Consider the following 21,959-nt stretch of genomic DNA (forward strand, 5'->3'; position numbering starts at 1 on the left):
ACACAGTCATGGTATACTCATCCATATTTAGTTTGTTGTCATACTTTGCTGCAGCTTTGAACATATTCCAGTTTGGGCATTCAAAACAATCTTGAAGTTTTTCCATGGCCCTTTAAGACCATACTCTGATTATTTTGTCTGTCGGTTTACCCTCATTAACTGGGGCTGGGACAGAGAGGGTGATCCGATGACCCGAGGTGGGGGCGGGAAGCTGCTCAGAATACATCTTTGGTGTTAGAGTAGGTCTAGTGTTTTCACCCTGAGTTGCAAAGTCCACATGTTGGTACAAATGAGAGAGCACACTCTAAGTGCAGATTGAAAATCAGAGATGAAAATCAGAGCCTGACAGACTGATGTTCATCTCATTGGCCTCTTTTGTATTAGGGATGGGGGGCACGTAAATAGCAATAATGCTAGCAATAATACTAACCACACTGAACTCTCTGGGCAGATAGAACGGTCTGCAGTTAACAGTCAGAAACTTGATATCTGGAGAGCAGCAGCTGGCGACCGATCTAGCATTTTTACACTAGCTGTTGTTGATGTAAACACAAGGCCTACCACCACAAGTCTTACAGTTGAGTTCTTTGTTTCTGTTGGCGTGGTATTGCGTTAGCCGCTCTAAGCTAATATCATTGTCCTGTATAGATGAATGAAGCCAAGACTCAATCAGAAAGATGGCACAGCAGTTACTAATCTCGTTATTTGAAGAGAGTTTGAGATGGAGATGATCTATGTTGTTATCCAGTGGGCGGACATTGATGTAACAGTGGTCTGTGGGGATTCCTTCTTAGCTTCGCCGTTAGCCCCCCTATGCTGCCTCGCTTGCTCCGTCTGGCACATCCCTTCCTCCGGCCTGACCTGCTCAGCTCACCCACTGTTATGTTTACATCCGTCCGTACCACTCCGCAGGTTTTTAAAAGTCAAGTGTGGCTGTACTTAAAGCATTTTATTACTAGTTCCACCACCTACGACTCCAGGCGGTCGTAGGTGTGGGGTCGAAGCCTGGTTTGTAGCGTTCTGAACAGCATATTTTGTAGAATTGTCGAAAGTTGGATCTGGTCACTACCGCCAGGCCCCGCCATGGTCATAGCATGGCGGTGCAATGATATGATCAATTATAGGATATTATAATAGAGGGGCCATGATATTATCTATTAAGTTACATATATTCTCCTAGTTTATGTTTATATACAAACCCTACTGTGTTATATTTTTCTTTTTTTTTTCCCAGGTCACACCTTGTTGTTTGTTGCTATAGGTAATATTCTGACATGACACACAAAACAAAATGAACAAAGGGGATAAAAGCTTTATACTGCAGGTCTAGCAAGGTTACAGGTGATAAGTGCAACACTTTTTAGGCTTCAATGAGTTCTGAAAGATTACTTGCTGGGTGCAGTCAATGTAATCATCATATTTAAATCATGATGATTGCAAGAGCACATACTTTAGTTTATCTGTAACATGCAGAAGGGCCATAAAAGAACTTGACCATTTTATTTTCATCGCTGTAATTAATGAGTTATTTTATTTAAGTAAACGAGGAGTGCAAATTAATATTATATACATAAACTCATACCTTTAAAAGTACTGAGACTCCACTTCTAAACCAATATCTTTGTTGATCGTATATTGATGCAGCAATTTGCTGGACATGGAGCCATTTTCCCATCTGCAGCTTTATATTTGTGTTTATTTTCCTCCCCTAGAATTGTTTGCATGTGTTAATAGATTATCCGATGTTGCCAAACCTATTCATCTCACTTTCATTGTTTGAATCTCATGCTTGAATAAGAGATTTTCAGTGCTGCCAGAAACTGAGCGGACACCTGCTCACCTGCACTCTGCACAAAAGTTTCATTAGAGGCAAATGAAATAGAGGTGGCAGACTTAATTTGAGAAATATAAGGAGGGAAGAATAAAGATTGTTGTCCACATAATGCACACCATCTGTGTTCATCAACATGAGGTTTTATGAGAATAAAATATGGGTAATTTTTCTCTTGGCCACATTAGACCAGAACCAAACTAAGCTGAAAGGATCACTTGTGAAAGTCAGTGACAGCTATTTGGGAGGCAACAAATTTACCAAGCTGCAGTGTCAGACAGAGCTCATATGTTTCATAGAAGTGTAGCTGTAGTTCTGTAATACCCACTGCCCTTCACCCTAAAATTTGAAATAATAATTTAATGATTTTTAATGACCAGCGGAAACCCTGTTATATCTCTCTCTTCTCCATTCCTTAATCTCTATCTGGCTAAACAGCTGCTCCACTGGGGAGTGTTGATGAGTCAGGCAGTTATTCAAGGGCAAGGTGAGGCAACATCCTCATGGCCTCCCCACCTCTTCTCTGAATCCTGCACCGCTGCACTTTATACATTATACCAATGCTAGTACCACTAATAAGTACTCCGTGTCTATGAAATAGTATTTTGTGCTGACGTAGCATGTCTGCATAGGTAGTTATTTGCTTACTTTAAGCATGCAGTGTATTGGATGACACAAATAACAAGATCCTGATCAGCAATAAACAAAGTGTATTGTATTAACTGCATCAACTGTCATTTAGAGCATTCCGCAGTTTATTTAAAACTTGAACTTGCACTTACACTTTGTAGTGCAATGAAAATGACTCTTTTCTCAGATATACTTTACATACAGTTCGCTCTTTTTCCCAGTTTGTGATGTGCAGACCTATTCCTATTTTTCCAGTGGCAGGTTAGAGGTCAAAATCTCCATTTCAGTAAACTTTAAACCCAACAGGAACCTGTATAAACTGTCACAGGCCACCCATGAGACAAATCAAAGCTTCAGGAGCATCTGAGCAGTTGATCAGAGAACCCTCCAAAGTTTTACTGCAGGTTACATCACATTATACATGTAGAATTTTTGTCACTTTACATTTTTGAACAAGATAGGATTATAGGACCTTTGTTGGTACTTAAACCACATTAAAAAGCAGCCTCCCATCAATTTCCCCTTTTTACATCACTATTATTGAGTTGACATGAGATCCACCAGCACAGCGGCAGTTGCACTGACATGCTGTAACTGCACTTTAGTGAAGAAAAAATAAAATATAATGACCTACTACCCAGAAAATTTGTTTCCTGGAGTTACATCATGACTCTAGGGTACATCATCAGCAAGTCACCAAAAAGTGCACAGTGTGAGGAGGCGGTGGGGTTGGGTTGTGGGTTAACACAAATGAAATGATAAAATTTGTCTGCTCTGAAAAAAAAATGCAGCTGTGAAAAATTAAGACATTAAAATATTAAACATTGCTGCCTATGCCTTCAGTAAACAACATAGCATTAGATCTTTGCTGTTATCATCTTTTTCCCTTTGTAAAGCAGCTAAGGTGGATTTTATGGCTATTTACCTCTTCTGAAGGAACTAACCAATTCAAATTTAGTTTAACAACTGACCCGAAATCAAACCGGTAGGCCTCATTACACAGTATAAATACAAAGTGAGTTTACACCATCGACGCCACGCTTGTTGGTGAATTAAGAACTGAGGTGGGTACACAAACAACTAGTGCAATCAATGACAGCTTTCTAATTAAAAGAGTGAACCAGAGCTGATAACTTCCATTTGGATGCAAAGTAATTTTCCCTCGACTAAAATAAAAGGCATCTGTGAAAACTGTATACAGATTAAGTGAGAAAGGGAAAACAAAAGGCGTTTTGGTGCGATAGGTTTTAGATAACAACATCCTGCAGTATGTGCTAAAGTTTGTCTATCACTCTCCAACAACATATTTATAAGGAAAGATTAATCTTTCTTTCTTTTATAATCTTTAATTTCCTCTTTTATTTACCCTTTTTCAGTCCTGTGCTTCCAACATAATCTATAAGTAATAACTTCAAAAATCTTAAGGGTTTATCTGCATCAACATTTTTATTAGCAAACATTTACTGTCATACGTCCAACTATCACACACACATTGGGTGAAACAAATTGAGACATTTAAAAGCTGTGCTGTGCACATAAACACAATGTAATCCTAACCTAGGGGTCCCCAACTTTTGAGTTTAAAATCATTTTCCCCTTAATGAAGCTAATAAAAATGTGTTTAGAGATGCAAATAGTAGATGATCATGGCAAAATTAAAACTTAGAATTTCTTAAAATATCAAATTCTTTAAGATTGACCATTTAATTTAATTTTAGCTTAAATTAATTAACATTCATTAAATGTGATTATAGTGGCATTTAAAATGCATTATTTGAAAAAAAAAAAAAAAGACGTTTATGAAAACATAAAGATATCTGCGTGTTTGCGCAGAAGTGCTTCCGGTTGATCATAAAGCCGTATGTTTTGAAAAGAAGCTCGAGGTGGAGAAAAAGCTAGAGAATGGGAAAATGCTAATTTCAACAAAAGTGGCTGAAAAACGAGGAATTTGGGACATGGCTGCAGCGTGTTGACGGTAGAAAAAAAAAAAAAAAAAAAAAAAAAAAAAAAAAAAAAAAATATATATATATATATATATATATATATATATATATATATATATATATATATATATATATATATATATATATATATATATATATATATATATTATTTTTAAGAGCATTGAAAGAGCATTAAATTAGAGTTACTTATTCCTGTATAAACCCTGTATAAGGTAAAGAGTTTTAAAAAGCCCCTAGATCAGATGGATTAATGATGGGAGGAGCACAGCACATTTTGTTTGTTAAAAATACCATTCAGTCACATTCTGACAAATAAACATGTGATCATTCTTCAATAATCATGTTTTACTTCTGTTCTTATCTGTCCAAATTTCTTTAGATTTTTCTGGAGGTACATAGAACAAACAGCCTTATAGGTGGCAGCCATTCAAATAGGCCCTTCCCAGGGAAATGCCATCCGAATGGCAGCCCCTACCACTAGAGTGACCCCCTCCTTCCCCTGGGCAGCCATATTTTTTCACTCTGACTCCACCCTTTCACTGAACCACAGGGTGTGAACAGGAGATGATGCTTCTGTTTAGATCTTAATGTCCACAAATCACGACAGAAGGAATATTTTTGTACAAATATTGATTTATCAAAAAGGAGGGGACAAGCAAAGGGCCCATCAAGGAAAGTGGGGAAATTTTGAATGACTGCTACTATAGGATAACAGGACTGGGGGGTATGATGTATGTCGAAATTTATTAGTCCAGCCCTGATTCAATCCCATGACATTCAAATTAATCCAAAAGATCTGTTTAATCTCTGGTTTTATTTGAACCCAATTCTAAAATGTTACATGTCTAGTATATATTTTTTTCTTTTTCTCTTGTTTGTTTAAAGAATTAAAGTCAATTCTAACTCGACTTACTGTTATCATTCATCCAACCCTGTTATAATCAACTTTTTTACTGGCTACAACATTTTGCTTTTTGTTTAAAACAACACATATTAGATTAACGATGCTGAAGACTTGTAAAAAAAAACATTAAAATCATTATCCAATATTAACCTTAAAGAGTATTTTCATTAAGTACATTAAGTCACCACCTTCTACTTGACACTGAATACATTATAACTTCAAGTAATGAGGTGAAATAAACTTACGATATTTTACACAAGCAACAGGAAATAAAAAGGCAGCTGGAAGAATATGTTTGAGTATCTTCAAGAGCTATAAAGGAATTAATTTCTCTCACTACAGGATTAAATCTAAATAACAGAGAGCTTAATGTTTGAGTTTTTTCATGCTCAAGTTGGGACAACATGTAGATTAAGTGCTAAAAAACACAATATTTTTTGGCATACCTTCTGGGAACCCAAACCGTGCTGAATCTTGAAAACAACCCCTAAAAAAGCACTGAAGATATCTAAAGAGAAATCTCCTCACCTCTGTGCAGCCGCAGCTGTTTGGTAGGTCCATCAGTGGCTTTCCTTGAGTGATACAACTTATTCAGGTCAGGGCAGGAAACACCATTTTGCAGTGGAAACTTCTGTGTTTACACCTTGAAGCTTTCTCTCTCCAGTTGTTTTCCTTAGAAGAGATCACTCTGAACAAACTCTTTAAATAACACTTCATTATGTTTATGTCTTAACAATAAGACAGGATGACATATTTTGACAGAAACTGTCATCTTAATTAATCTGGAGAAGTTTCTCAGGGTTACAGAAGGCAGCGCTTACCAACCGGGCTCACATTTTTTTTGAGTGACAGAGGATCTGTCCTGATTACAGGTGCTGGTCATAAAATTAGAATATCATGAAAAAGTAGATTGATTTCAGTAATTCCATTTAAAAAGTGAAACTTGTATATTATATTCATACATTACATACAAACTCATATATTTCAGATGTTTATTTTGTTTAATTTTGATGATTACAAATGACAACAAATGAAAATCTCAAATTCATCATATCAGAAAATTAGAATATTACTGAAGACCAATAAAAACAAAGGATTTATAGAAATGTTGGCCAACTGAAAAGTATGAACATGAAAAGTATGAGCATGTACAGCACTCAGTATTTAGTTGGGCCTCCTTTGGCCTGTATTACTGCAGCAATGCGGCGTGGCATGGAGTCGATCAGTCTGTGGCACTGCTCAGGTGTTATGATAGCCCAGGTTGCTCTAATAGTGGCTTTTAGCTCTTCTGAATTGTTGGGTCTGGTGTATTGCATCTTCTTCTTCACAATACCCCATAGATTTTCTATGGGGTTAAGGTCAGGAGAGTTTGCTGGCCAATTAAGAACAGGGATACCATGGTCCTTCAACCAGGTACTGGTAGCTTTGGCACTGTGTGCAGGTGCCAAGTCCTGTTGGAAAATGAAATCTGCATCTCCAAAAAGTTGGTCAGCTGCAGGAAGCATGAAGTGCTCTAAAACTTCCTGGTATGTGGCTGCGTTGACCCTGGACCTCAGAAAACACAATGGACCAACACCAGCAGATGACATGGTACCCCAAACCATCACTGACTGTGGAAACTTTACACTGGACTTCAAGCAACGTGGATGAAGTGCCTCTCTTCTTTTCCTCCAGACTCTGGGACCTTGATTTCCAAAGGAAATGCAAAATTTACTTTCATCAGAGAACATGACTTTGGACCACTCACCAGCAGTCCAGTCCTGTTTCTCTTTAGCCCAGGCAAGACGCTTCTGACGCTGTCTGTGGTTCAAGAGTGGCTTGACACAAGGAATGCGACAGCAGAAACCCATGTCTTTCATACGTCTGTGTGTGGTGGTTCTTGAAGCACTCACTCCAGCTGCAGTCCACTCTTTGTGAATCTCCCCCACATTTTTGAATGGGTTTTGTTTCACAATCCTCTCCAGGGTGCGGTTATCTCTCTTGCTTGTACACTTTTTTCGACCACATCTTTTCCTTCCCTTCGCCTCTCTATTAATGTGCTTGGACACTGAGCTCTGTGAACAGCCAGCCTCTTTAGCGATGACCTTTTGTGTCTTGCCCTCCTTGTGCAAGGTGTCGATGGTCGTCTTTTGGACAACTGTCAAGTCAGCAGTCTTCCCCATGATTGTGTAGCCTATAGAACTAGACTGAAAGACCATTTAAAGGCTTTTGCAGGTGGTTTGAGTTAATTAGCTGATTAGAGTGTGGCACCAGGGGCCATCAATTTTGAACCTTTTCACAATATTCTAATTTTCTGATATGATGAATTTGAGATTTTCATTTGTTGTCATTTGTAATCATCAAAATTAAACAAAATAAACATCTGAAATATATGAGTTTGTATGTAATGTATGAATATAATATACAAGTTTCACTTTTTAAATGGAATTACTGAAATCAATCTACTTTTTCATGATATTCTAATTTTATGACCAGCACCTGTAAATAAACTATTTGGAAAAAAAAAAATTGTTGTGACATGCAACAGACAGGCATTATTAGGGTTTAACAGACTCAAACATCATGAATCAGAATAACCCTAACAACATGTACATACACATTTTTGTCACATAATAAAGCACAATAAAGTTCCCATTTTATTCTAAATAAGAGCATTTTTACAGATTTTGAAATATTTGAGTGTTTAGTCCAACCCTTTCTTCTCTAATTCATTTAGTCATGCATTTTTCCCCACTGCGTTCATCCTTTGTGCAGCAAAGCACTCCCTAGATTTAACCACAAGCACTTGCTGAGTCGTCCATCCCGATCTCGCTGAACAAAAGTATACTGGTAGAAGAAGAGTACTGTGCTTTCAATGACAGTGCCATCAGTTGCATTGGAGCTTCTGTTGACAAACATTGTTGGGTGGAGGTGATGCAGAAAAATAAAGTTTTCAAATTAACAGCTTTTGCTACTGTCCAGCTTCCCTCCAGGAGGAATGTAATAAAACTTCGAAGGCTGTTATCTCCTTTAAGTACCCTACTGCAGAGAGTGCCAACAATGGAATAGTCCTATCTTCCTCAATATGTTTTTTATACTTACATAAATTTGACATTGAAAACCTCACGCTGCATCCTTTAGGGATCTATAAATTACTGCTTTGGCCTGATCTTTTCAAATTTCTCTGCTATGGGATTTTTGCCTCTTTTAGAAAACTAAAACTAAAATTAGATGAATTCATCTTCAGCATGTTTTTTTTTTTGTTTCAACATTAAGCATTACACCTTTTGCTTTAAAAAAAAAAAACGATAAAATGTAAAGGCGTTCTATTTAAAACATAGAAATAATTACCCTTTTTAGGAGATAATTTTACAAATGAGTATTTCTGAATTACCGGTATGCTTCTCAAGATTTTCAAAAACAGCTACATTGTTAAAAAAGTAATATTGTATCCTTATGGAAAGGGCTAATAAAACTTTTATTTTATTAACTATATTTAATGTATGTTAAGTTGTTTCTTTTTCTTTGGCAGCCATGGATGCACCTGTGAACCTGACAGCCAGTGAAGTGAACCACCGCAGCGCTCTTATTTCCTGGCAGCCTCCAGTAGCAGAAATTGATAACTACATGCTGACTTACAAAACTCCTGATGGCAACCGTAAAGTAAGTTATGTCCTCCGGTTTCACTTAAAGTTTAACAAACATAAAATAATAATATATCTAAAAATATCTAAGGTCAAAATTACTGTCAAAGTTCAGTATTTGTAATACATAGTAGAATAAATCTAAAGATTAATGCATTTTTTAAAATAGAAAGTAAAGAAAAAAGTAAATGGCATCCAAGAACTGGGTTTATTCTGATTATTTCTACACATTGAAAAATTTGAGGTAAAAAATCCGATAGGCAGCTCTTCAATTATAGACTAGACAAATATATTTATTTTTCACTCAAACTGGATGTGGGCTCTTCACTGACATTGACAGATTGTTTTTCACACCAAAGGGAGCCACATGAGAAAATGGCTTTCGGGTAGTAGTATCACTCTAATATGCCTCAGTAGAGATATTGTTAAATTTGATTAAGGGATTTGATGTGACTGAGTGATTGTAATGAAGTCCATTACTAAGAGCTTTTTGCTTTAATAAACACAGAGATCTGATGTAGCAACGATCCACATTTTTTCTACCTCTTTTTAAAACATCCCTTAACCATGTCACTTTATACTGTAAGAGTGGACTTGATTGGGGATTATAAGACAAAAAAGTGTTCCCCTATCCTCTTTTTTCATCTTGCAAATGCACACTGAAATGACTGTTGTGTGAATAAATAAATATCCTCTAGCCCAGTGGAAAAAAAAACCTCTTTCTTTCTCTCTTTCTCTCTCTCAATAGCACACTGTCATATCTTCCTCAATATTTTTTTTTTTTTATATATATACTTCCACAAATTTGACATTGGAAAGCTTACGTTGCACCCTTTTGGGATCTATAAATTACTGCTTTGGCTTGATCTCTTCAAATAATATATATATATATATATATATATATATATATATATATATATATATATATATATATATATATATATATATATATATATATATATCAATAGAGGCCTCTATCAATAGAGGCCAGGGTCTACCACACCAGGCAGGACCCCCGATGCAGACTGTGCAAAGATGCCTCTGAAACAATACAGCACATAACAGCAGGGTCTAAAATGCAGGCAGGAAGTGCATACATGGAACGCCACAACCAGGTAGCTGTCATAGTGTACAGGAACATCTGCCATGAGTATGGGCTGGAAGTCCCAAGGTCAAAATGGAAGACACCTCCTAAGGTAGTTGAGAATGACCGAGCTAAGATCCTATGGGACTTCAAGATCCAGACTGACAAACAGGTGATGGCTAACCAACCAGAGATCGTGTTGATGGACAAGCAGCAGAAGAAGGCAGTAGTGATAGATGTGGCAATCCCAAGCGACAGCAACATCAAGAAGAAAGAACACGAGAAGCTTGAGAAATACCAAGGACTGAAGGAGGAGCTAGAAAAGATGTGGAAAGTGAGAGCAGCAGTGGTGCCAGTGGTAATTGGAGCACTGGGGGCTGTGACCCCCAAACTGGGAGAGTGTCTACAGCAGATTCCAGGTAAAACATCAGAGGTCTCTGTCCAGAAGAGCGCAGTCCTAGGAACAGCTAAGATACTGCGCAGAACCCTCAAACTCCCAGGCCTCTGGTAGAGGACCCGAGCTTGAGGATGACACATACCACCCCACGAGGGGTGAGAAAACAGTTTTATATATGTATATTTATATATGCTCCAGGAGTATGGAGTCGGGGGCCCTTTATTAGGGGCCATCCGTTCTCTGTACAAGCGGAGCAGGAGTCTGGTTCGCATTGCCGGCACTAAGTCGGACCTGTTCCCAGTGCATGTTGGACTCCGACAGGGCTGCCCTCTGTCACCGGTCCTGTTCATAACTTTTATGGACAGGATTTCTAGGCGTAGACCAGGGGAGGGGGTCTGGTTTGGGGAACAGCGGATCTTGTCCCTGCTTTTTGCGGATGACGTCGTACTGCTGGCTCCCTCCTGCCAAGACCTACAGCGTTCGCTGGGGCGGTTCGCAGCCGAGTGTGAAGCGGTTGGGATGAGAATCAGCTCCTCCAAGTCCGAGGCCATGGCCCTCGACCGGAAAAAGGTGGCTTGTCCCCTTCAGGTTGGAGGAGAGTCCCTGCCTCAAGTGGAGGAGTTCAAGTATCTTGGGGTCCTGTTCACGAGTGAGGGAAGAATGGAGCGGGAGATCGATAGACGGATCGGTGCGGCTGCTGCTACAATGCGGACGCTGCACCGGTCTGTCGTGGTGAAGAGAGAGCTGAGCGAAAAGGCAAAGCTCTCAATTTACCGGTCGGTCTACGTTCCTACCCTCACCTATGGTCATGAAATTTGGATCATGACCGAAAGAACGAGATCCCGGATACAAGCGGCTGAAATGAGCTTTCCCCGCAGGGTGGCTGGGCTCTCCCTTAGAGATAGGGTGAGGAGCTCGGTCATTCGGGAGAGGCTCAGTGTAGAGCCGGTTCTCCTCCACATCGAGAGGAGTCAGTTGAGGTGGCTCGGACATCTTCTTCGGATGCCCCCTGGACGCCTCCCTCGGGAGGTGTTCCAGGCACGTCCCACCGGGAGGAGGCCCAGGGGACGACCCAAGACACGCTGGAGAGACTATGTCTCTCGGCTGGCCTGGGAACGCCTAGGGCTTCCCCCAACAGAGCTGGAGGAGGTGTCAGTGGAGAGGGAAGTCTGGGAGTATCTGCTTAGTCTGCTGCCCCCGCAATCTGGTTCCAGATAAAGCGGGAGACGACGAGTACGAGTATATATATATATATATATATATATATATATATATATATATATATATATATATATATATATATATATATATATATATATATATATATATATATATATGCGCTGTATATAGTGCGAAACTGAGATTATTATGGTGTTTGCAAAGATCTGTGCTACACATATACCTAGTAGGTACGAATGACAAAAAGTGCACACCATTAAACAGAGTTTGACTTCAGATGGAACCATATAAATTAAACTTCAGTCTCCAGGCCTACAACATAGAAAACCAGCAGAGAAACAAAGATAAAGAGAACACAATATATCACCACAACTCTGAACAATCAAGAGGATTGTTTAAAAAAAATAGCCAAAGTTCCCTCTTTGTATCCCCTTACATTTTGAAACAATATAGCAGACTGCAGTAAATGCCAAACTTCTGCGAAAAAGAGGTTGTATAGTATCACCAGAGGTGATTCTGACATCAATGTATATCTAAAAAACACTGTTTCACAGCATAATTCTTTCCCCACATGAATAAATTTACTTAAATTAAATGTTGTACTTCTTTTTCTGTTAAAATGAAATTCATTTTAAGACTTTTTTATACTTCTACACCAGGAGAGCTGATAAATATAGAGGTGTGTATGTGGTTTCTAAGGAGTCAGTGTGTGCTGTAATTTCTTTATAGTCAAGTGAGCCTGAGCTCACTGAGCGCACAGATTCCCATCCTCAGAGACTGAGGTAAAATAAGAATTTCTTCTATTTTCTCCACAATTTCCTTCTATTTATGCATGCCAATTATAATGTGCTTTCTGTAGTGTTTAGTTTGTTTGTCAGAAACCAACCAACTGAAGAAGAAATGAAATACAGTTATCTGGAAAATCCACCTTGTATGAAATTCTGTTTTATAATATATTTCTTCTGTAATCTCTGTTTATTGCTAAAACAGGTTCCACCTTTCAGCACATTCTCTCATGCTTAGATAACAGCATTTTCTAATTTACACAACTAAATTGCAATATTAACTGATATTTACAGATTTTCTTTATATGTTTATGTATAACAGTTTGTTACATATAATAATATCTAAGACAAGAACAATTACACATCCAGCCACATTCTACCACTCAACCGCACATACACAATTGATATGAAAGTGTACAGAGGTACACATTAGCCTTGATAAGACAGGGCTCTTCAAATGCAATAAATATCTTGACCCTGAAAACCCTCCGATGGATGAATGTCAGCTCCTCAGAGACAGAGAGACACCATTTAACCGGCTGTTTCAATGCATAATTCACATTAACACATTGCATTGGAACATGTGACTTGCTTTTCCAATCCGACTAAATGTTTCATTATCCTCTTTTATATTTAATGTTCATCCAGGCAACGTTGTTGTACACTCACTAAAACATACTAATACTGACATAAACAACTTTTTATTCCTCTAAAGGGCCTCGCTATTTATTTCACAAAGTTTACTCCTCTAACTTCTTTTAAACTCCTAGTTCTATGAAAACTGCTTCATTGTAGTCCTTTGACTTCGCCACTAAAATTATATATTATTTGAGTCTTGGAAACCTTCATCTTTCTTCATATGCAATATATGGCAGCTTTTCTTTGCGGTTTTTTCCCTTTGACCTTTTCTTTTTCTCAACACATTCAACTTTGTGAAAGTGTAGATCTATCTGATTTCCTCTGACACATTTCTTATGCTATCTTTAATTTTTATTCCAAGAATTGCTTAATAGTCTTTTGAAATTTGCCAATCTGGGTTTAGTGTTTTATCTTTTTCAAAGCTTAAAAACAATGTGTTCTCTCCTAAGGTTTTTAGTTGGTAACACTCTTGTGATTAAGGTTGTAAGAAAATATAAACTTCTGTTTGTTAATAATTTTGGTCCTTTGTGTGCACTAGGAGCTGATTCTTGATGCAGAGGACACATGGATTCGACTGGAGGGATTGGCGGAGAGCACAGAGTACACAGTTAAGCTCCAAGCTGCTAGAGGCCTTGATACCAGTGCAGTGGTCTCCACCACCTTTACTACAGGTACAGGATTTACTTCATTATGTCTGCTTTCTTTGTACCTGTGTAGGGGAAGTAAAAGATATTCTTAACTAAATGTATTTGAAGTAAGAGAGCAGAGGTACCCGATAATCAGTCCTCAAAAAAAGAAACAGATTTTCATCTTCTGATCATTACCTTTACAATGCTGCTTGTAGAGTGGGTGTATAGAGCTGAAATTGCAAAGAATTATTCTGACTGGGCAAAAGTGAATATCATTTTCGACTGCTTATAGGCCTTTCACAAATGTGCAATGTATACAGCCATGGTAAATAAGTATTACATTACAAGCCTATAATTTTGAAAATGGCCATAGTGAATTCAATCCAGTTTGATGCAGTTATATAGCGGCAGTTCACAACACATCATCTCAAGGCACTTTACAGAGACAATTCAACCATGCCATACAGTCAGATTGATAATGAGTTTTTCTTATAAGGAAAACCAGCTGAATGCATTGGGTCATTAACTTGTAGGACACACTACTGCTGGATGAACATGTGGGACAATAGATACTGGCTGATTTTGCATCAATGACTCCACAGTAGTTCCTCCCACTGAGCAAGCATGCAGTGACATTGAAGAGGAAAAACTCCCTTTAACAAAAAGAAACTTCAAGAAGAACCAAGGTTAAGTGTGTTTAGCGTTTTGCTGAGGCATAGTCAGGGTTCAAAGAGAGAGAAGCAGACATACTAGAGGAACATAGAAACACTAATCCATAAATTATTACTATGTTAGAATATGTAACGGTAAACTAGCTCTACAATTGCCTCTGTCTAGGAAAGAAACAGTTATGCAGACAAGGTCTGAGTCAGTTTTAATGCCAAAGGGCAGTTGGTCACAGGGAAAGCTCAGCCCAAATAGCTAATATTTCTCTCCAGCAGTAGCAATTTTTCATTGAATACTATGGGTGCTAAACCTCACCTGTAAATTTCATAAAATCATTGGTGAAATATGCATTGTCAAACTTCATAAATGTAGCCATTATACTAGATTAAATATGCACTAAAATACACCTGATTTCATGACAAATCCCTGTTGAGGTTTGAGCCTAAGGCTATTGAGATAAGCAGCGAGAAAGTAGAGCCCTGATTGGATAAAATACGTCACTTCCAGTTAGGGTAAATATGTAAGGGGTCTATACAGCAGGGGATGGTCATGAAGCTGCCTGCTTGATGCTAATTGGCAAAAGGACTTTTGACTGACAGCAGCCAGACAGTGAGGAGGTTTTCCTAATGTAATGTGTCTTATGTGTTTTAACATTTATTTATGTAATAAGTGACATTATCACCTAAGAGATTTTTTAAGCCCAGCTTTAAAAATAGACAGGGTGTCTACCTCGTGAATGAAAGGGGTAGCAGGTTCCACAGGAGAGGAACCTGTTACCTATTCTACTTTTAGAAATTCTAGGAGCAATAAGTAACCTGTAGGTTAAGAGTAAGGTTAGGAACATCAGAAATAATCAGATTTCTTACTTGGTTGGAACGGAATCTAATTTCCAAATTGAAGGCTTTGTTGAAGCTAATAATTATGCAGTGAAAGCTTAACTGGATCAAAACAGTCCAGAAACAGTTCAGGTTCTATTGTTACCTCAGATGCTGCTTCACCTTTTAAAGATGAAACAATTATACTTAGAGAGGTGCCGATAATCTTATTTTTAACAGAATAAATCCATTTATAAAATAATCCATAAATCATTACTGCTAAGAGCAAGAAGAGGTTCTGGTTAACAGACTTATGGCATTGTGCGAGGTTGGCAGCTGTGTTAAAATGAATCATGGATTATTTTTATTGTACTTTATCAATAAAGAATAATTTTCTGCTTTTGTTTTGCAAAGTATTCCTTATTATTATTATTCCATTTTTTTATTGAATTGATGTAAACAAATTGGAAGAAAAAAAAAACCTACAACAGTTGCTTTACGAAGATATTTAATTTTACATTTCATTCTTGGGATGTTAAGACAAGTTTGGATTTTAAAAAGCAATAAAACAAAAAAATATCCTTGTGTAGAGGTGCTCACACTGTACCTCCATTGATGACTGTATTATAAAGTACCATTATTTAAAAGTAGATTTCCCGTCCTATGACCATTGGAAGCAATAAAAGTGTACTTTTGTTGTCACCTTTAATGTATTTAGTTTATTGAGGAAAAAAACACTCAGCATTGAAAAAAATGGAATAGTTCAATTTTAATTTTTCTTTTTTTTTTTTTTGGTGAAGAAAATATAGCCTCTATTTTGCTCTGTCTTTTGGAGGGATAAATTGTAGGCCTGAAATGTGCGTCACATATTTATGATTGGAGCGATTCGACTTTTTAAAATTTCATTATTAGCGACAAGTTTACCCCAAATGTTTATTTTAACATAAACCATTACTTTCAGGCCCAGTAGATATGTTTCAAATTGTGAAAAGCTTTCCATGTAGGAAGAAAGCTAAAAACACACAAATAACAGATATATTTGTAACCAGTGTTGCGCCAATGCCATTTTTTGGCCCCCGATACCCGATACCTGGCTGTGCAGTATTGGCCGATACAGATACCATCTGTTTGAAATTGATGTGTGTGTGTGTATATATGAAGAACTGCATACTACTTGGATGAAAAATAATTGCCATCATGTCTTTGTCCAGCTGCTGCCTACCTTTGTGAAGCAGGAAAAAGACTAATACAAAGTGAATCCAGTAGAACTTTTTATTGCCTACCTGGAATGGGTGATAATAGTTGAATAAACTTTTTGCTCTCAAAATGGTATCGATGCCCTATTTCTTGGTACTCGCCGATATCGATACCATCATTTTAGTGCTGGATTGGGGCCCCGCCCGATACTGGTATCGGTGCAAAACTATTTGTAAAAACTACTGAACTGAATTCACTAACTTTTTTTGTTCCCTTCTCAATCGCTCTACTTTCATTGTCGGCGTACCACCAAACATTATGCAGAGATTTGGTTCTACTGGTGCTGTTGTTGAATTGGGAGATGCTGTGGAGGCATTGCAGAGACAAGGGTGGAACAGAATGCAGAAATACCTGCTTTGAGTTTCATGCTTCGCATATGTGTCTCCACTGCCTTGATTCCCATGGTGCTTCATCTACATTCCCTGGCAGTGGTTTTAGCCATGCAGTAGTGATGGATCCACTAACCCCCATGTGTCGGTGCATGCGTGGAGCCCATAGAGCAAAACACTGTAATGGTGCGCGTGTTGTTGCAAGAAAGTCATGTGACCGATACAGGAGCTGTTTCTAACTGACTGACTCACCAAACTTGGTTTAAAAACGTATCTGTCAACATGATGCATTTGCTAAAAAAAACGTCTCATCTTTTGCGGTTTATCATTAAAATGATCAAGAATTTTGGAGGAGCCTAAAAGGAATAGGAACGTTTCAGCTTATACGTTTTTCTTTTAATTTTCTCGCTGTATCATACTTTTCTTCTCCGTTATCACTCAACTTATCTGAATTATAGTTCATTTCAAATTGACTCTTAGTTTATTTACTGTTTTTACCGTACTTATTGTTTTAAAATTAGGATTTAAAATCCTAGTCTACAAGCATTTACAATATTTATTGGCTGCATCTAAAAATATCAAGGATATTTTTAATTTAAATATAGATATGAAATAATACAATATAACCTACAATAACTTTAATTATATCATTCTACTAGGTCATCCAATCAATTCGTCGATCAAATAAGCTGCCTGTAGTGTCTTTAAATGTCCAGCAGATGTCACTGTTCTGTGAGACAGTATCAACACAGCATCAATACAGTTTGGCAATATGTGAAATGCTTCAAGATTACCCCATTAACCCATCACTACCATGCAAAAAACTGTTGGATGGATAGCCTATTTTTCGTAGAGTTTAAAGGTGAACGCCTTTTTTTTTTTTTTTTTTTTACATTGGTCGATTGGTTTTAAGGTTATTACATCGTGTTCTACTCACCCATATGAGTTTTGTGTCATTTGGAGCTGTTCTTAAGATATTCCGTTACTGTAGGTTATATCCAAGTAACGTCTTCCTTTGGGCAAATGAGTTCAAGGCACAAACTAAACTGTTCATAATTTATTTGTTATGGTACGCCAGCATTCATAACATGTAGGCGAATCACTGTCTCCCTTGGTGTTAGTGGCACATCATCCATAGTTCTGGCCACAACATCGCTTTTTTTGGTTTCGCTATCGGGACGGAACCAATAATGGTTACAGCGAGGGGTTCGGTAAATGTATGAAAAATATTGTCAATTATTTTAATGTTTGACATGGATCACAAAAATAAAATCCTATTTATGATGTGCAAACAATTGTAAGACCTAAGAAAGACTGATTTAAGACATTTTAATAGCAATTAAGGCCTTGAATTTATATTGAAGAATTCAATGGCTTTTAAGACTTTTTAAGGATCTGTAGGAACTCTGTGTATGGACTGCACAGGGAAGTTTAAATTCAATGAAAAATAGCCTATCCATCCAACAGTTTTCTGCATGGTAGTGATGTAGTGGTTAATGAGCGGTTTTCAATTCAAAGACTCCAGTTCGCTCCGACTTTATTTAAATTCATGTTTGACTTAAAACCTAGACCAATGCCTATGCTGTAGTCTGTACCTATAATCTGTTACAGTCTATGTTTCAACTTTACCATGGAATCGCCAAGACGAGGATTGCATATCATAAAAACATTTACTAACTATATTCAACAATACAGAGTGATCATTGTGGTAAGAGCCTGTTTTTGAAAATGGATCGCATACATGCATAATACTGTAGCATTAATGGGTTGCTATAGCAATAACTATCCAGAGATGACTTCAGTTTAGCGGTAGCTTCCGTGCCCCGTACACCGCACGACTCCGGAAGGCTTCCTCTTTTATTGAACACACCCACTTTCTGTACAACCAGGAAAGGTCATTAATGGACATATCTTCCAGACTCATGGTGGGACAAAGAATACTTCAAATTATAACAGCAACTAATGATACAACAGACACAAGAACAGTAACAAATAAACATGTAACTTAATAACCTGGAAAGAGTGAAATAACATTAACTGGCAGCTTCTAAAACTGAACATGCTGCCCAGTGCATGCTGGGAAAACTAGCCTCTGCTGCCCCAACACACTACATAGCCCCCACCTAGGTGGTTAGCTGTCCCCAGCAACCCACGTGTCCACAACAAAGTCTCTGAGGTGTTGGGGAAGTCGGCGTTGCCGACCTGGCCTAACAGTTTCTTTGCTAGTTCCAGGTGGTGGAGTAAGGACATGGGACTGGTCCTGAGCCCCTGACCCTCCCATCGGCTTTGACAAAGGCTGATAAGGTGCTAGTCGGTCCCTATGGAGCACCACCACCCGACTTCGCTTGATCAGTCGTACTCGGTAGACAACGTCCGACAGTCTCTCAAGCACAGTGCAGGGGCCAATCCATTGACTCATCAGCTTGGGGGACAATCCCTTTTTGCGTTCTGGGCTGTAAACCCAGACCTGTGCACCAGGTGCAAAGTCCTCCCCTTTACAGCGAGAATCGTAAGCCCGCTTCTGTCGAGACCCAGCAGCTGACAGGGCCTCCCTTGTCAGTTCATGCACCAAGCGAAGCCGTTCCTTCAAGTTGATGAGGTAATCCAAGCCTGGCCCTCCCCCAACCTCTGGTTCTGGGGGCGCGCCAAACACCAAATCCACAGGAGTGCGGAGCTCATGTCCAAACATAAGAGCCGCGGGGGTGCACTTAGTGGACTCCTGGACCGCCGTTCGATACGCCCACAACACCAAGGGCAAGTGCAGGTCCCAGTCTCGCTGCTGGCAACTGGTCAGGATAGCAAGCTGGGTGGCCAAGGTGCGGTTGAAGCGTTCCACCAACCCGTCACTTTGTGGGTGTAATGGTGTAGTGCGAGTCTTCTTGATGCCCAACCGTTGGCAAACTGCTTTGAACACTTCAGCCTCAAAGTTCCGTCCTTGGTCACTGTGTAACTCCTCTGGCACCCCGAACCGGCAGAACATCTCATTGACCAGGCACTCAGCAGTGGTGGCAGCACTCTGGTCCGGAACAGCATATGCCTCAGGCCACTTTGTGAAGTAGTCCATGACCACAATTACGTAGCGGTTCCCTTTGTCGGTGGTGGGAAAGGGACCAAGGATGTCGACCCCCACACGCTCCATTGGAGCTCCCACTTGGTACTGCTGCATGGGGGCATGTGAGCACTGAGTTGGACCCTTCCGGGCAGTGCAGGAGTCACACTGATGAACATACAGTTCTACATCCTGCCGACACCCTGGCCAGTAAAAGCGGGCCCGGAGCCGGTGCAAGGTCTTAGCAACCCCAAAGTGGCCTGCCCCCACCGAGCCATGGACCAGTTGGAGGACCTTGGGGCGAAGCTGGCATGGCACCAGGAGCTTGAAGATGTCACGGGCTCCCCTGGGGGCTTGCCAATGGCGGTAGAGAAGACCATCCTTAATGGTAAGGCTATGCCACTGGCCGTAGAGAGACTTCGTCTCAGGATCTAATGCAGAGACTGCTGCCCATGTAGGTCGTTGACCAGCCCCTACCCAGTCCAGGACTCGGGAGAGTACTGGGTCTCGGCTCTGGTCATCTTGGAGCTGCTGCGGGTCTATTGTTGCCAAGCAGTCGTCTGTTATAGTTTGCAAGGAGACTGGAGGGCTAGCATTGTTGTTACTCACAGAGGTGGTCTGCAAAGCTGCCACCCTCGGGGTCGCTGTTTCTCGGTTCTCGATGCGTTGACAATGCTGACATTCACCCTTCTCACAGGGACGCCGTGACAAAGCATCTGCGTTGGCATGAAGGCGACCCGCCCGATGACAGATCTCAAAGTTGTAGTCCTGTAATGCCTCCAACCACCTGGCCATCTGCCCTTCAGGTTCTTTGAAGTTAAGGAGCCAGGTGAGGGAAGCATGGTCAGTGCGCAGGAGAAACTTCTGCCCATACAGGTAGGTCCGAAAGTGGTGAAGGCCTTGGACGACAGCCAGCAGCTCTCGACGGGTGACACAATAGTTCCTCTCCGGTCGGCTGAGAGAGCGGCTGTAGTAGGCAATGACTTGTTCTCCATGCTCTCCTTCCTGGGACAGCACTGCGCCAAGTCCAACCCTGCTGGCATCAGTGTCCACGATGAATGGCCGTTCAGGATCTGGGTAAGCCAGCACAGGGGCGGTAACAAGTGCTGACCGGAGCTGTACGAAAGCAATTGCACAGTCCTTGTCCCACTGGAATGCCTGACCCTTCTGAGTCAGCCTATGCAGAGGGCTAGCGATGGTGGCAAAGTTCTTGACAAACCGCCGATAATAGGAGGCCAGGCCCAAGAAGCAACGCAGCTCACCAATGTTATGAGGCACAGGCCAGTCCCTCACTGCAGTCACCTTCGCTGGGTCTGTGGACACCCCTGCTTTGCTGACAATGTGACCCAAGAAAGATGTCTCTTGCCGAAACAGGCGACACTTTCTGGGGTGAAGACGCAGACCTGCCTGGCGGATGGCTTGGAAGACGTCCCTCAGGTTGGACAAGGCACCCTCAAAGTCTGGAGCATGGGCGAGGAGGTCATCCAGATAAACAACACAGCGGCTTGGGGGAATATTGGACAGGACCCTCTCCATCAGGCGCTCAAAAGTGGCCGGAGCATTGCAGAGGCCAAAAGGCATGACCTTGAACTGCCACAGGCCTTGACCAATTGAGAAGGCGGTCTTGGGGCGTGCCTCAGGTGCCAATTCCACCTGCCAGTAGCCACTGCGGAGGTCGAGAGAGCTGAACCAGCAGGACCCTCCTATGTGGTCAAGCGCATCGTCAATCCGTGGCAGAGGGTATGAGTCTTTGCGAGTGACTCGGTTAAGGAGGCGATAATCAACACAGAACCGCCAGGTGCCATCTTTTTTCTTTCACTAAAACAACTGGGGCCGCCCAGGGACTATTGGATGGTTCGATGATGCCTGCCTCCAGCATCTCTTTGATTTTCAGTCCTGCTGCAGCCCGCTTGGCAAAGGGCATACGACGTGGTCGGAGGCGGATTGGGTGCGCCTCACCTGTGTCGATGTCGTGCTGTACCAGGCTGGTGTGGGTACAGTCCTCATCTCTGGCTGCGAAGATGTCAACAAACAGTTCCAGCAGTTCCTGCAGCTGGAGCCGTTGCTCTTCATCCAACCCCTCGCAGCTCCTTTGGTACAAGTCTTCTAGAGCCTGTTTAGTTTCAATTGATGTACTTTTATGTGGCTGCAATGGTGTGGCGCCTCCTTCAGTTGGTA

At 40.3% G+C, this 21,959-nt stretch overlaps 1 protein-coding gene across 5 annotated transcripts in view; it reads left to right on the forward strand.

The window, feature by feature from the left end:
• Window positions 1-21,959, forward strand: part of tnr (tenascin R (restrictin, janusin)) — a 267,509-nt gene that overhangs the window by 220,134 nt on the left and 25,416 nt on the right. For all 5 annotated transcript variants that reach the window (XM_038289296.1, XM_038289300.1, XM_038289299.1 and 2 more), the window contains 2 exons: window positions 8,841-8,971; window positions 13,575-13,707. In XM_038289296.1, the coding sequence (XP_038145224.1) occupies window positions 8,841-8,971; window positions 13,575-13,707 (264 nt within the window). The remainder of the gene's footprint in view (window positions 1-8,840; window positions 8,972-13,574; window positions 13,708-21,959) is intronic.

This window comes from Cyprinodon tularosa, unplaced genomic scaffold, assembly GCF_016077235.1.
Source record: "Cyprinodon tularosa strain WSP-4 unplaced genomic scaffold, ASM1607723v1 ctg267, whole genome shotgun sequence".
Classification (NCBI taxonomy): Eukaryota; Metazoa; Chordata; class Actinopteri; order Cyprinodontiformes; family Cyprinodontidae; genus Cyprinodon; species Cyprinodon tularosa.